The sequence below is a fragment of the Engraulis encrasicolus genome, chromosome 10 (genome assembly GCF_034702125.1).
Source record: "Engraulis encrasicolus isolate BLACKSEA-1 chromosome 10, IST_EnEncr_1.0, whole genome shotgun sequence".
Lineage (NCBI taxonomy): Eukaryota > Metazoa > Chordata > Actinopteri > Clupeiformes > Engraulidae > Engraulis > Engraulis encrasicolus.
The window spans coordinates 7,675,592-7,689,660 of NC_085866.1; the positions used below are offsets into that span (position 1 = coordinate 7,675,592).

Consider the following 14,069-nt stretch of genomic DNA (forward strand, 5'->3'; position numbering starts at 1 on the left):
AGAAATAAATTCATAGTGTAAGTATAACACAACCACCTGATATTACATAGCTGTCACACCATATAATCCATTGTACCTAATGAGATAGACCGACTGTTGTTACTGAAAAACACTAAAATGTGATCACCAAATATGATCCAACTTCCAGTCTGCTGATTGTAAGACAAGTACGCAGATCTATTGGTGTCTCAGACAAGTTGGAAGGAAACTGTGTTTATTTTGTTCCCTTTTACTTTTACTTATGACATCTCTGTCCGTTATTAAAGGAACAGACCACTCTTTTTTGATTTTCACATATTTGCAGTATTTCCAAGCATTATTCATGAATGTGCATATCATTTTTGTCTATGTGTTTGCATTGCCCCGTTTAACAGTATAGCCAAATTAGGCACAGTAATGCAAGTCTATGGTACAAAATAAAACAGCATCAAATGTACTTATAAACCATTTTAAAATTAATATAAAATTCACCACAGTGTAAAACGGAAATTTAATTCTGTCCAGTGATGACTTTTGGCTTGATGCTAAAGATACCAGTTACTTCCAGTGATTATGCTAAGCTATGCTAGTAATTCTTATCCAATAAATCTAAGTACTGAAAACACTGAGAAGAAAATGATATGCACATTCATGAATAATGCTGGGAAATACTGCAAAAATCAAAAAAGGGTGGTCTGTTCCTTTAACCCCATGAAGTGCATCAAAATGTATTGTGTGGGAAGGAACATATAGGGAAACATGTGTAAAATGTGATTATCGTTTATTGATATCCCTTTGTCCTCAGAGGTGTGATAAAGTGCATTACAAACATATGTGAACAGTGATATACAATAGATGATTGCACACAATGTAAACTTCAGTAGACCACAAAGTAAACTTTTCACTATTATCCCCAGAAGACAACCCAGATACTCTGATGTGCAAAATAAAATGGAGCACACAGTGAATCAAGCTGTTTAGCAGGTTACAATTGTCTGGCACAGGATAAAATAATAAATAATAGTTAGTATTACAGTACGTAGCCTTAAGGTGGTTGACCCTGGTTCGACATCTCGTTAGTCCGACTGATATGCGCTCTTTTTTTTTTAAGACCGAGGCGTATTCAGCGGTCAATTGTCGGGGATGTCGAACTAATGGGCTGTCCAATGACTTGATACCAGGTCTAAGAGGGACAAATCTTGACCTGGACTAATTAATTAGGCCTACATGATAAGTGTAAAACTTCTCACACTCACAAGCCATTCTCACATTTCACAATACTGTACACAAGATAATACAATACCCTACATTAGTTGACATCTCATAATCTTTCCCTGTAGTAAAACTTTCATTTGGCCTTTTCTTTACAAATATTGCTAGCGTAAAACACTTCTCAAAAATCCCACAAGTTCATTCCCCTGTGCACAGCTCAGGGCAGGTACTATAGAGGCAGGACGAGCTGACACTTTAAAAGCTTAAGTTGCACACTGCTTTTCTTTACAGACTTTATTTTTCTTATGAGTGAACAATGTGTTTTGAGTATTGAACGTGATGGCGCTCAATGAACGGTTTGCTCAAAAGAAAAATAAAGTGTGTTAAGTCAAGCTGTGTGCGGTTACCAATCTTTAACTTTATACTGTATATTATGCATTTCAAGTAAATAACGTGTGCTTGTGCTTATTCCCAGCTAAACAGACTTCAAGTTAAACAAATAGCTTTCTCATGATTAACAGTAGAGAGCTTGCACACTTGATTATCATGTATTTCAAAATAACCATAGGCTGAATGTTAGAAAACAAACAAAGAATGTGTGTGTGTGTGTGTGTGTGTGTGTGTGTGTGTGTGTGTGTGTGTGTGTGTGTGTGTGTGTGTGTGTGTGTGTGTGTAGGGGGGGGGGGGGGGGGTGCGCGCGGTTGTAATTCCCACCCTTCCCCATCTCTCTCTCTTCCAGTCATTTCCTTTCAAAATATCTGTTCCATCGAAGCCAAGGCATATATGGTGGTCCTGTTTACAAGGCAAGGCAGAAGACACATTTTATATCAATTGGCATCATGCTGAAGAGATACACAACACACTCACACTCACACACACACACACACACACACAGACACAGACACAGACACAGACACACACACACACACACACACACACACACACACACACACACACACACACACACACACACACATAAACGTGTGCTGCCATATCTTCTACAGTGCTTACAGAATTAAATTACTTGAATGACTGTACTGAAAACTAGCTACCAACTAGCTGTAAATACGGTACACAAATTGCTTACTTTATATGTATTAGGCCTATTATTATTCAAAATGCTACTATATTGACACAATAGGACATAACTGGAATGCACAACACCACCTCTTTTTTAATATATGTTCTATGTATGTCTGCTGTTGCCCAGTCTTGCACTTTATATGTCTGTATGGGTATTGTATAGGTACTCTAGGTGTAATGTATGTATACTGTCTATGTCTAAATATCTATGTCCACACATAGAGTCTAGAGTCTATGTCTGTGTGCATGGGAAAGTAAGAAACGTAATTTCAATTATTTGTATGACCACCGCATGTAAAGAAATTGACAATAAAACCAACTTGACTTGACTTGACTTGATGAAGGAAGAACATAAAAAGTGTTTATACCATTACTCATCCAGAGCAACACAAAAATTGCCAGGAGGACCAAGGCACCAATGAACACAGCTATGGAACATTCAGCGTCTGAAGATGAGGTCCCTGGCTTCCCCTCAGCATAGGGGAATCTACACCTACAATGAAAAGAGGACAGTGGTCTCCTGAAACTCTTACAAAAGGATATGGGCATGAATACAAGTGCATAAAAATAAAATGTACTCACCGTGTGTGTGGGATGCAGGATAGCAATGACCCATCATCTGAGTACGAGGTACTGTCGCAGTCACTGCAAACAGTATCGGAGGATGCAGTACCTGTGTGTAATCGAATAGGCACACCTATAATCTAATCTTTGATAGCTCATTTCTAATAGGCTATGCATTGATTGAATGTCATTACTCATTGGCTGTAGAGGTGGGGATGACGTTTCTAGGAACCAGCAAAACAAGTTTTTCTTTCTTTACCTTTCATTTTGATGTACTGCCCTGGTTTACACTTTGAAAATGCCACAGCTCTTTGGCAGCCATCTTTGATTGGGTCAGTGCAGTAGTGCCCCTCCAGAGGCTCACAGAGTGTGTCTGAGTAAGGGGTGCATACTTCCTTAACCCTCACACCTGCACCTGACACACACAATAGGAAAGAGATTCTGTTATGGATACCCGATGATGCCCCCCCCCCCCCCCCCCCCCCCCCTCTCTACATGGTTCTACAGGCACTTCCACTTTATTTTAATCATCAGTTTATTTATAATTTTACATATTATTATTTTTTCCCCTCATTTTATTTTATTTTCAAATGCATTCTACTTCTTTTTCTTACTTGAAAATTGTACTTTTATTTCTATCTTATTTTTGCATTTTAATTACTCTCCTATTGTTAATTCACTGAAGCTTTGTTTTACTTTCCCTACTGTTATGTATTTGTTTTGATTGTAAAGTGTCCTTGGGTATCTTGAAAGGCGCTCAAAAATAAAATGTATTATTATTATTATTATTACAAAATCCTACATGAATTGTGGCACATACACTGATTCAGTATACAATAGGTTGTAGTAATATTTGAAAATAACATAACAACATAACTGGTAGTATTACAATGAAAGGCATAGCTACATAAGCTACATAAAGTCACAACTTCCAGCAAACTTCTCAGGATCCCTCTGCCAAGCATGGAGAGTCTCTACAAGGACAGACTGCTAAAAAAGGCAGACAAAATAATTGAACAGTATACGCATCCACTGTCCTCTTGCTTCCAACTCCTGCCATCTGGACGCCGCTTTTGTCCCCCCTTCCTGTCTAAAAACAGGTCAAGGTTTTCTTTTATCCCTCAAGCTATTAAGGCACTTAACGAGGTGATGTCTTGATCTAGCCATCAGCTTTGGTGTATAGTATAGTGTATGCAGGTCTGTCTGTCTGTTTTGTTTTTCGTTTTGTTTTTGTTGTTGTTAGCTTATACCTGTCTGTGTCTCATGTGCCAGCGTCTGTACTGCAAACAAAATTGCCCCATGGGGACAATAAAGTACTACTACTAAATACACATTAAAAAAATGTTGAGACTTACTTGAATCACAATGGGAACACCTCTTACAAGACATCCACCCATTGTATTCATCAGTGTATNTAGTCGTAGGGCATGGAGCACATGTGGTGCTGGCAAGCTTTGTGCAGTGTTCATAGACATGATATTCTGGGGGAACATGCATGCAGTATCAGACACTGGTGAACTTGGTGAAAAAATATTGAAATTTTTGCTGGAACTTTGTAAGGACACTCTTGAGAAAGAGGTTTTTAATTTAAATGGGACGACTCGAGGGCACATCATCTAACATGCTCATACGTATAGCTTATGAGGGCTTGATAGTAAAACATTGCAAGCCAGTTAAATGTAAAAAAGTAAGTTGCCCTGCTGCCTTAAGTTTGTAAGTTAACTCAACTCGAGACTTAATTCAACTTGGCATTTTCGCCCAACCATCTGCGTGAGAACCGATATGATCAATGTTTTACAGTGTTTTACCAGGGTTAGGCTATAACTGCAGACTTACCAGGTAAACACTTTTCGCAGCAATCCCATGGCCCCTCATACTCGAAAGGACTGCACTTGTTGTACTGTGACCAGGATTCATGCAGAAGCAACACCAGAATGCTCAACACAACTTCCCCAGCATTTACGCTGGTAAATAGCAGCATTGGCAGCTGCTGGGACTGTTTAAGGCTCCAACACCTCACTAGAAATGAAACCAAATATCAACGTTACATGCTGTGCAGCCAATGTGAATCATATCTAAAGGCAATCCAACAACATTCTTTTTGGGTGTGCCTTTTTTGGCCGGACATTATACTCTATATAAATATAAGGGAAACCATATCGAAGTAAAACAACTGATTGTAAAACAGTGTCTCTCACAGACGCAAAACATTCCTATTTGGGTTAAAGTTACTGTTAGATCAGTAGCCTAGGTGGGTTTACAATTTACATGCTGCACTTATTCCTTTTCTAATCGGATTAGAGGACTTCATGTAAACCCACCTACTGTCTCTCAGACTTTGACATGTATGATTGATCATTTTGGTGTAGTAGCAGAATAGACTCGTGAGGAGATGTTGACAAAATGTAAAATGAATTGCTAAAAATCCAAAATTAATAGCAGCAAAACATCGTTTTTGAGTTGAACAAAATTCCAGGAAAATCAGTAGGCAACTTGGACTCCTGGATAAATGTATCATATTATACGACTTACACAGAAACAGTGAGATAAGGGAGTACATTACCAATTTTTGAAAAGAAAAAGAATCACTCTTCCTTTCTGGCACTGCTGTGTCAACATTTGACGATTCTGTGTCCAGGGTACTCCATCAGCACCAAATCATTGAGAGCAGTCTGATCAGGGTCTTCCGTTCTGTGTTTCGAGTGACTCTCTGACTCTGCACATTACATCTCCGCTTCTTATACCCGTCTGTAACTTTCCTTTCCCTATTGCTGCCTGCCAAAAACTGTACAGACGAAGAAGACAGCAAGAAGACTGGTAGAACTTGCCTGGTTATCACCAGACCTAATCACAAGTGAGATAAGGTCTGGAGACCTGCCTACTGTAAATCCCATAGGGGGTGTGTGGTTTACGATTGACAACAAATGTTTATTGGGTGTTACGAATGTGTATCATTTGGCATACGTACTGTAGCCCATAGCCAATCGTGTCAGTTGTATCTATTCAAACACACTGCAGTCATCGCCTTTCCACGCCTCCCTGCTCTCTAATTGAAGAGAGACAGGGACCATGATCTGGTCCGTTCGCTGAGGGTAGATTTCATGCTGTCTTTCAGATCAGAACGATTGTGCAAAGCAGCATGGGATTTCCCAGGCTCTGGTAGAACTGGCAGAACCAGTAACATAACACACAAGACACAAGAGTAGACACAAACAAACCAACAGGAGGAAGAGGCAGCCTAGAGGTCAAGTGTGATCAGGTCAAGTCAAGTCAACACAGTTTTATTGTCGTTTTTTTTCATACGCACAAGTCATGCGAAGAAACTGAAACTGTTTTTCTCTCTTTCTCATGCAAAACACATAGACATAGGCTAAAGCACTTATATTAACAGGACAGAACATGCAGAAACTGTTTTTCTCTCTTTCCCATGCAAACACATAGACATGGACTGACATTAACATGGTAGAAGATAAAGTGCAAGACAGGAACACTAACAGTGTAAAAATTAATAATAATAAATAATAATAAATAACATTTTGAAGCATGTAACATTTGAAACATTTCACACATGTACAACTAATCTAGGCAAAAGACAAGAGCAAAACTAGTATACCACTGATTCTTGAAAGTTTGGCAAAAACATGTCCCTGCAGTAAAATATTAATTCTGTTGAAAATCAACTAAATTTTCACAAACAAAATGAACCCAGGTAATGGCCAAGGGGTCTGTCACACGAATACACAGTTGTTTGAAATATTTAAGTGTAATTTTATTACTTTTCATGGCTATAAACCTGTCCACACCCTGTAAAAACGCCTGTCCCAAGGACTGGCATCATCATTTCAATTGACTTAAAATACAAAAATCACTAAGAGAATTGAACAATATCACCATGATGTGGAAGACCATATTAAAGTGGTTCTACAGATGTGCACATAGTGGATGTAAAACAATATTTACTATTATTTACTAATTGCTCAAAATGTGTCCAGCATATTGGTCACCACCGTCAGATTTTTTCTAAAAGACAATAAAATCAGGTATGCACAAGGTAATTTTCATTACTGAGGACCCCTTTTCAAACCTTTAGCTCTACTGCATACTTCACCATCACTGAAGTTCCTGTAAGTTTACTATTTTGTCCTCAATTTGTTAATTTGTTTGGACACTGGTACTGTCCCAACCATAAACTGTCAACACCGTCGGGGGTTTTAATAGTATTGTATTACATTAATGTTAATAAATATTTTTTTTTTCAGAAAAGGTATGAAGCACCCAAGAAACAGAACGAAAATGAAATGGCTAATGTGAACAAACAATGCATAATATTTAAAAGAGTGTTTTTTTGTCTCACACCGTCAGATGTCACCACCGTCAGATTTTGTTCTGCTCATCATGTTGTTCCATATTTTACTAAATTGTGCTGGTTAATGAAACATTACTAGGCATGTTAGTAATAATTGTGATCCAAAATGATACTCTAGCCACCACTGAGGTGCATTTGGAGGTTTTTTTGTCAGAAAACCTGACGGTGGTGACATCTGATGGAGTTCACCAAAAAACACATGTTTTACGTGTTTTTGACATGTTTTAAGAATATGCATACAATAAGTATCTACAGTTATGTTGAATTGTTAAAGTAATTCACTTTAATACAGTAAACATGTGTTTTTACTTCTAATTCTGTCTGCCACTGTTGACAAAACAAGAAAGAGCCCATTTTATGAAAAATGTTAAACATGGGGAGCTTGGCCAATGCATTCCCTGCACAGCCAAGACCTACATCTATGATAACACACCTCTTTATTTTGGATTTGAACAACTTAAAAGCTGTTTTTACCACATTTTCAACAACCAGTGGCTTACTTCCTACATTATCTAACTAATGAAGTAAAAACACATGTTCATACTGTGCACACACAAAATTGTTTATGCAAGATGCCATTGACTTGAGAGGGCTATTTATTTTGCTAAATGCAGGTACTAATTAGGCCACTTTCACCACTCTCAGATTACTGTCACCACCGTCAGTTCTTAAGTCACCACCGTAAGAAGGAGTTTTGGACATTTTAAAGGAATGTGCTTACAGCATTTTCCTTAGGAGTTGTTGAAATATCAAAGTAATAGCCAATTTAAGCCTACACGAATATTTGTGAAATTACAAAAAATTGTTTGTTGTATTTAGGCGTTAAGTAAGCATCGTATGACGGTACATATTTTAAAATTAGAACACATGAAACAGTATTAAAATAGAACAAAAGTGAATTTTCAACATTTAAAGGCATATGTGTGAACCAAAAAATACACATAATCACTTAAAAACTCCAGATACATATGCAACCAAATCAATACAATTTTAATAACTTTTAATTGTGTCTGACGGTGTTGACAAAAAACAAGGTATGATCGGAGAAAAGCCTGATTTCTGAAAAAAATACATAATGGGGAGATTGGCCTTGTTCATTTCTGAAAAGCCAAGACCTTAGTCTACGAGGATATACCATAGCATTTTGTAATTCATTTTGTTTTTTTCTGTCAACATTACAACCTGTTTTAGCCACTTTCTCAAGAATCAGTGATACAAGACAGAGTACAGCACACCAGGGGGGCAGGACTCTTGCTTCCAGGCTGACTGGTGGCAAAGAATTGCCTATCAGAGCAGTGTTTCTTAACTGGTGGGTCGCAAGCACATGTGGACGGGAGTTTGCATATTGGAATGCACCCCATCTGTATAAGTCCCTCCACCTGGCATCCATCTTGGCGACGGATTCAACAAGTTCACAAGTTCTCTCCAAGTTCCACAACTCACTAGTCCTATAGTAAAGCAACAGTCATGGAGTGTTATTGTCAGTTTTTGTAACATTTTACAGTATAATTCAACAATAAATTATTGGAACTGTATTAGGTGTTATTAGGCCTACTGTTCTTAAGTGCTAATCATTTCTAATAAATATCATCCAAATCCTCTTGCACTAGCGTTGTCATGTCTGCCCACTACTTTATAATGTACAATGCTGTTCTTGGTTGTCTTTTTTATTTATTTGTTGAATCTGCTGAATGTAATGTAATGCCGTTATCAGAGGGGTGGTCAAAAGTAGTAGAAATAAATTCATGTTCATTCAAGTACACCACCACTTAGTCCATTGTACCTAATGAGATAAACAGACTGTGTTATTATTGAAAAACACTAAAAACCTAAATAAATACATTTTTAAAAAAGGACCCACCACAAATGTGATCCAACCTCCAGTCTTTGATTGCAAGAGACGTACACACATCTATTGGTTAGATAGGCTACCTGTGTTGGAAGGAAACTGTGTTTCTTTTTTTTTAAGTTTTACTTTTAGGCCTACTTTTGACACCTCTGGCTGTTAATGAAGCGCATTAAAGTGTATCGTGCTGGAAGGAACATTTGGAAACGGGAAACGTGTAAAATGTGATTATCGTTTATTGATATCCCTTTGTCCTCAGAGGTGTGATAAAGTGCATTACAAACATATGTGAACAGTGATATACAATAGATGATTGCACACAATGTAAACTTCAGTAGCCCACACAGTAAACTATTCACTATTATCCCTAGAAAGACAACTCAGATGCTTCCTCGCCTCCTCGTCTCGCTGGGATGTCGTGCCAAAAAGCGAGTCCCTGCTAGAACACGAGTGCCCTCATTAAAACCAATGGAAACCAATGTCCAATTTTTTTCATATTTTTTACCCATTTTTGCAGACAAATCCGACACAATTTAAGATGGAAAGCCTATCAATAAAGCATCTACATTCCTTCTGGAAGTATTACAAAGAGCTGGCTACAATTTCAGTATTATTTCCATAAAATAATCGAAGAATTGTCATAACAAATGTTACGGTTTCATTCAAATAGCTCATATTAAGTGGAGGGCGAGTTCATTAATTATGTAGTTCATTCTGCAAAAATTAGTATAATTTTCTCTCAAAAAATGTCATTGGTTTCAATGAGGGCACTCGTGTTCTGGCAGGGACTCGCTTTTCGGCTGGACAGTCACACATACACATTCTACTGACTTAACTCGCTGAGCAAGTAGCTAGCAGTGGCGTGTGTGAACGATGCTAAAGGGAGCCGGCCCACTGTTCCAACAGCCTATAAGTTCAACAATAAGCCATATAGTAGCATAACAAGAATCCCATTGGTCTGAGATCCTGTTAGTCCGCCTGATAGATGTGCGCTCTTTTTTTTTAAGGTCGACTCAGCAGTCAATTGTCAGACTAATGGGCTGTCCAATGAACTCGAACCAGGCCTAAGGGAAAACTCTTGAACTGTGCTAATACATAACGTTACACGTAAGTATACGTAACTTCTCACGCTCACATATAATTCTCACATCTCAAGATACAGTACACAAGACAAAACAATACACTATATTAGTTCTCACAATATTTTCCTGTATACAACCTTCATTTGGCCTTATCTTTACGAGTAGAGTAGCTTACAATTGTAATGAAAGGAACAGAAAAATATATTCATCACAAGCATGAAACACTTTAAAAAATTGGGGGGTCAAACATCCCAGCAAGCAGCTGAACAATGTCAAGTTGTAGTTTTTACAGTGCACAATGATTCTTTAAGATCATTAAGATCTCAATAGCAACGAGGATGGCTAAGGCACACACGGCAGTTAAGGCTATGATCATGATCACAACTCCGGACAATGCTTGGCATTCAGCATCTGATGATGAGGTCCCTGGCTTCATCTCACCAAACTTACACCTACAATGAGAAGATCAGAGTGGTCTCCTGTAACTATTACAAAAGGATAAGGGCATGAATACAACTCATGGTAAGTGCATAGATAAAGTGTACTCACTGTGTGTGTGGTATGCAAACAGTATCTGAGGATGCCGTACCTGTGTGTTCAATGCAATAACAGGCACATCTCTAGTTTCAGTTAATTTCTAATATGAATTGAATGTCATTAGTGTGTATGACGTTTCAAGGAACCAGCGAAACAAATCATGATGGTTTGTTGTTTCTTTACCTTTCTTTTGAATGTATTGTCCTGGTTTGCACTTTGTGTGTTTCACAGCTCTTTGGCAGCCATCTTTGATTGGGTCAGTACAGTAGTGTCCTTCCAGAGGCTCACAGAGTGTGTCTGAGAAAGGGGTGCACACTTCCTTCACCCTCACACCTGCAGCTGACACACACAATAGGAAAGAGCATTGATACTGAATAGATACCATATACAGTGCTGGCCAAAAGTATTGGCACCCCTTCAATTCTGTCAGATAATACATTTTCTTCCAGAACATCATTGAAATCACAAATACTTTGTTATTAAAATCTTCATTTGTTTGTCTTGCAATGAAAAAAAAGTCAAATAAATGACCATTTTACACAAAACTCCAAAAATGGGCCGGACAGAAGTATTGACACCCTCAGCCTAATACTTGGTAGCACAACCTTTAGACAAAATAACTGCGAACAACCACTTCTGATAACCATCAATGAGTTTCCTACAATGCTCTGCTGGAATTTTAGACCATCCTTGAGGTGATTTGAAGGGTGCATTCTCCACACTGCCGTTTTGAGATCTCTCCATAGGTTTTCTATGGGATTCAGGGGTGGACTCCTACATTATGCTGCAAAATTTGTTGATAGTCTACAGACTTCATAATTCCATGCACACGGTCAAGCAGTCCAGTGCCAGAGGCAGCAAAGCAACCTCAAAACATCAGGGAAACTCTGCCATATTCGACTTTAGGGACCGTGTTCTTTTCTGTGAAGGCCTCACTTTTTCCTGCTCCTCAAATGAATAGAGGAAAAAATAAATGAGGCCTTCAAAGAAAAGGAGTTTTGTGTAAAATGGTCATTCATTTGACTTTTTTTCTTTTTTGTTTTTTTCTTTTTTCATTGCAAGACAAACAAATGAAGATATTAATAACAAAGCATTTGTGATTGCAATCATTTTCTGGAAGAAATTGAGCATTATCTGACAAAATTGAAGGGGTGCCAATACCTTTGGCCAGCTCTGTATAGGCCTATATACATAGGTGGGAAACGGATTCTGCCCCGTCTCTAAGTTATGTAAATACATATATTGTGGCACATACACTAACTCGGTATACAGTAGGTTATAATATTTGAACATAATATAACAACATAACTAGTATTTTTTTTTAAGTGTATGAATGGCATAAATAGCCTGCATAAATATCCCACACATATTAACAATTTTTGAGACTTACTTGAATCACAATGTGTACATCTCTTACAGGACGTCCACCTATTGTATTCATCAGTGTAGGTAGTTGTTGGACAGGGAGCACATTTGGTACTGTCGAGCTTTGTGCAGTGCTTATAGACATAATATCCTGCAAAAATGCATGCAGTATCAGACACGCTGATGGGGAACTTGGTGAAAACATAATTTTGCTGGAATTTAGTCAGGACACCCATATCTACCATGCTCAACAACATATGGCAAGCTTATGAGGGCTTATAGATGGTAAAACATTGCAAACAATGTTAAATGTTGGCTAAAAAAAACAGGAAGTGGACCAGCTGCCTTGAAGGAAAAGACCACCTTTTTTTGATTCTCACATATTTGCAGTATTTCCAAGCAATATTCATGAATTTGCATATCATTTTTGTCTATGTGTTTGCATTGCCTCGTTAAGCCAAATTAAGCATATAAATGTAAGTCTATGGTACAAAATAAAACATAACCAAATGTACTTATAAACCACTTTAACATATACATTTTCACTAATTGTAGCACCATATCTTAAAGGGCAATTCCGGCCAGTTTGGATTCATATCCCATCTTGGGTGGACCCAGGGAAAAGGATGAAAGGCGAAACCGCGAGAAATTTTCATGCGTGCTGCGCAAAGTTGTTCAATTGCGCTGTTTTCGGTTAAACCCTGGCCCGTCGGGCAGGTATTTGACCTGTTTTAAAGCTCCTAGCGTGCATTAAAACCCTTTGAATGATTTGGCCGTGGTGTGTGGGTCCATACAAGTCGATCTAGTGGTTCACAGTTCCATTAGGTAGCACTACGATACAATAGGAGTTTTCAAAAGTGGCGCACCTACCTCTCTCAGCTTCCGCCTTCCAACTACGTCCGCAAAATGGTTTGCCAAAGTGATACTTCATAGTAATCCATTTTATTTTTGTCCACCAAAGACGAGCCACAAGAAACATATTCACACGTTCCCATGCCCTGTGTTGTTATTGTCTCGCAGATTCACTTCTCTGTCACTGAACGCAGTTTAGTGACGTCACGGTGTCACATGACTCCTGGAAGGAACGCAATTCGCTCATCCAGTTATTAAGGGCCGTACACACACGTCGCTGCTATTTACTCACTACTTGCTCACTCGCCTACTTGCCTCTCGCTCTGGGTGAGTTTGTTTACTGGTTGTCATGGTTCCCGCTGTCCGCGCCAATAACGTCCGTACCAGAGTCATCAATGGCTCTGGTCCGTACGAAACAAAATGTAGACCTACGCTGTTTAACGTTGATCGTGTGCTGTGCACAACCATGCATATGAGCCTTTGATGGTGTACACTGTATTGGATGTATTTTCCTCAACACTTCAAAGTGTGATTGGGTGGTCAGAACACCACAGGGGCAACGTCACCTGTCAATAATCTGTATCCTGCATTCCAATTGGTTACTCGCTTAACTCGCGTCGCTCGAAGATAAAATAAGTTTATCTCGGAACCCGCCCACATCGCATCGCTTGTACTCTCCTCGCCTACTCGCCAGCGAGACTCGCTGGAACACGTAGACATTCTATTGACTTCATCCGCTGAGCGAGTAACTAGCAGCGACGTGTGTGTACGGCCCTTTATACAGATGCAAGAGAGAGAGGCGCTGTCGTAATATACTGTTTGATATTTTGAGATGGATCCTCCGTTGGGGTGGTTAAATTGAAGAGTTTGGTGGCCATGGTTATCTTTTTGGAACCAGAATATTTGTTACAGATAAAGAATTATTCCTTCCAGGAGTCATGTGACACCGTGACGTCACTAAACTGCGTTCAGTGACAGAGAAGTGAATCTGCGAGACAATAACAACACAGGGCATGGGAACGTGTGAATATGTTTCTTGTGGCTCGTCTTTGGTGGACAAAAATAAAATGGATTACTATGAAGTATCACTTTGGCAAACCATTTTGCGGACGAAGTTGGAAGGCGGAAGCTGAGAGAGGTAGGTGCGCCACTTTTGAAAACTCCTGTTGTATCGTACCTGTGC

General features: G+C 38.9%; 1 protein-coding gene across 1 annotated transcript in view; it reads right to left on the bottom strand.

The window, feature by feature from the left end:
* LOC134456433 (tumor necrosis factor receptor superfamily member 14-like) overlaps positions 1-14,069 on the bottom strand; it is a 42,681-nt gene that overhangs the window by 9,804 nt on the left and 18,808 nt on the right. The window contains exon 3 of the mRNA XM_063207796.1: positions 10,853-11,008. Coding sequence (XP_063063866.1) covers positions 10,853-11,008 — 156 coding nt within the window. The remainder of the gene's footprint in view (positions 1-10,852; positions 11,009-14,069) is intronic.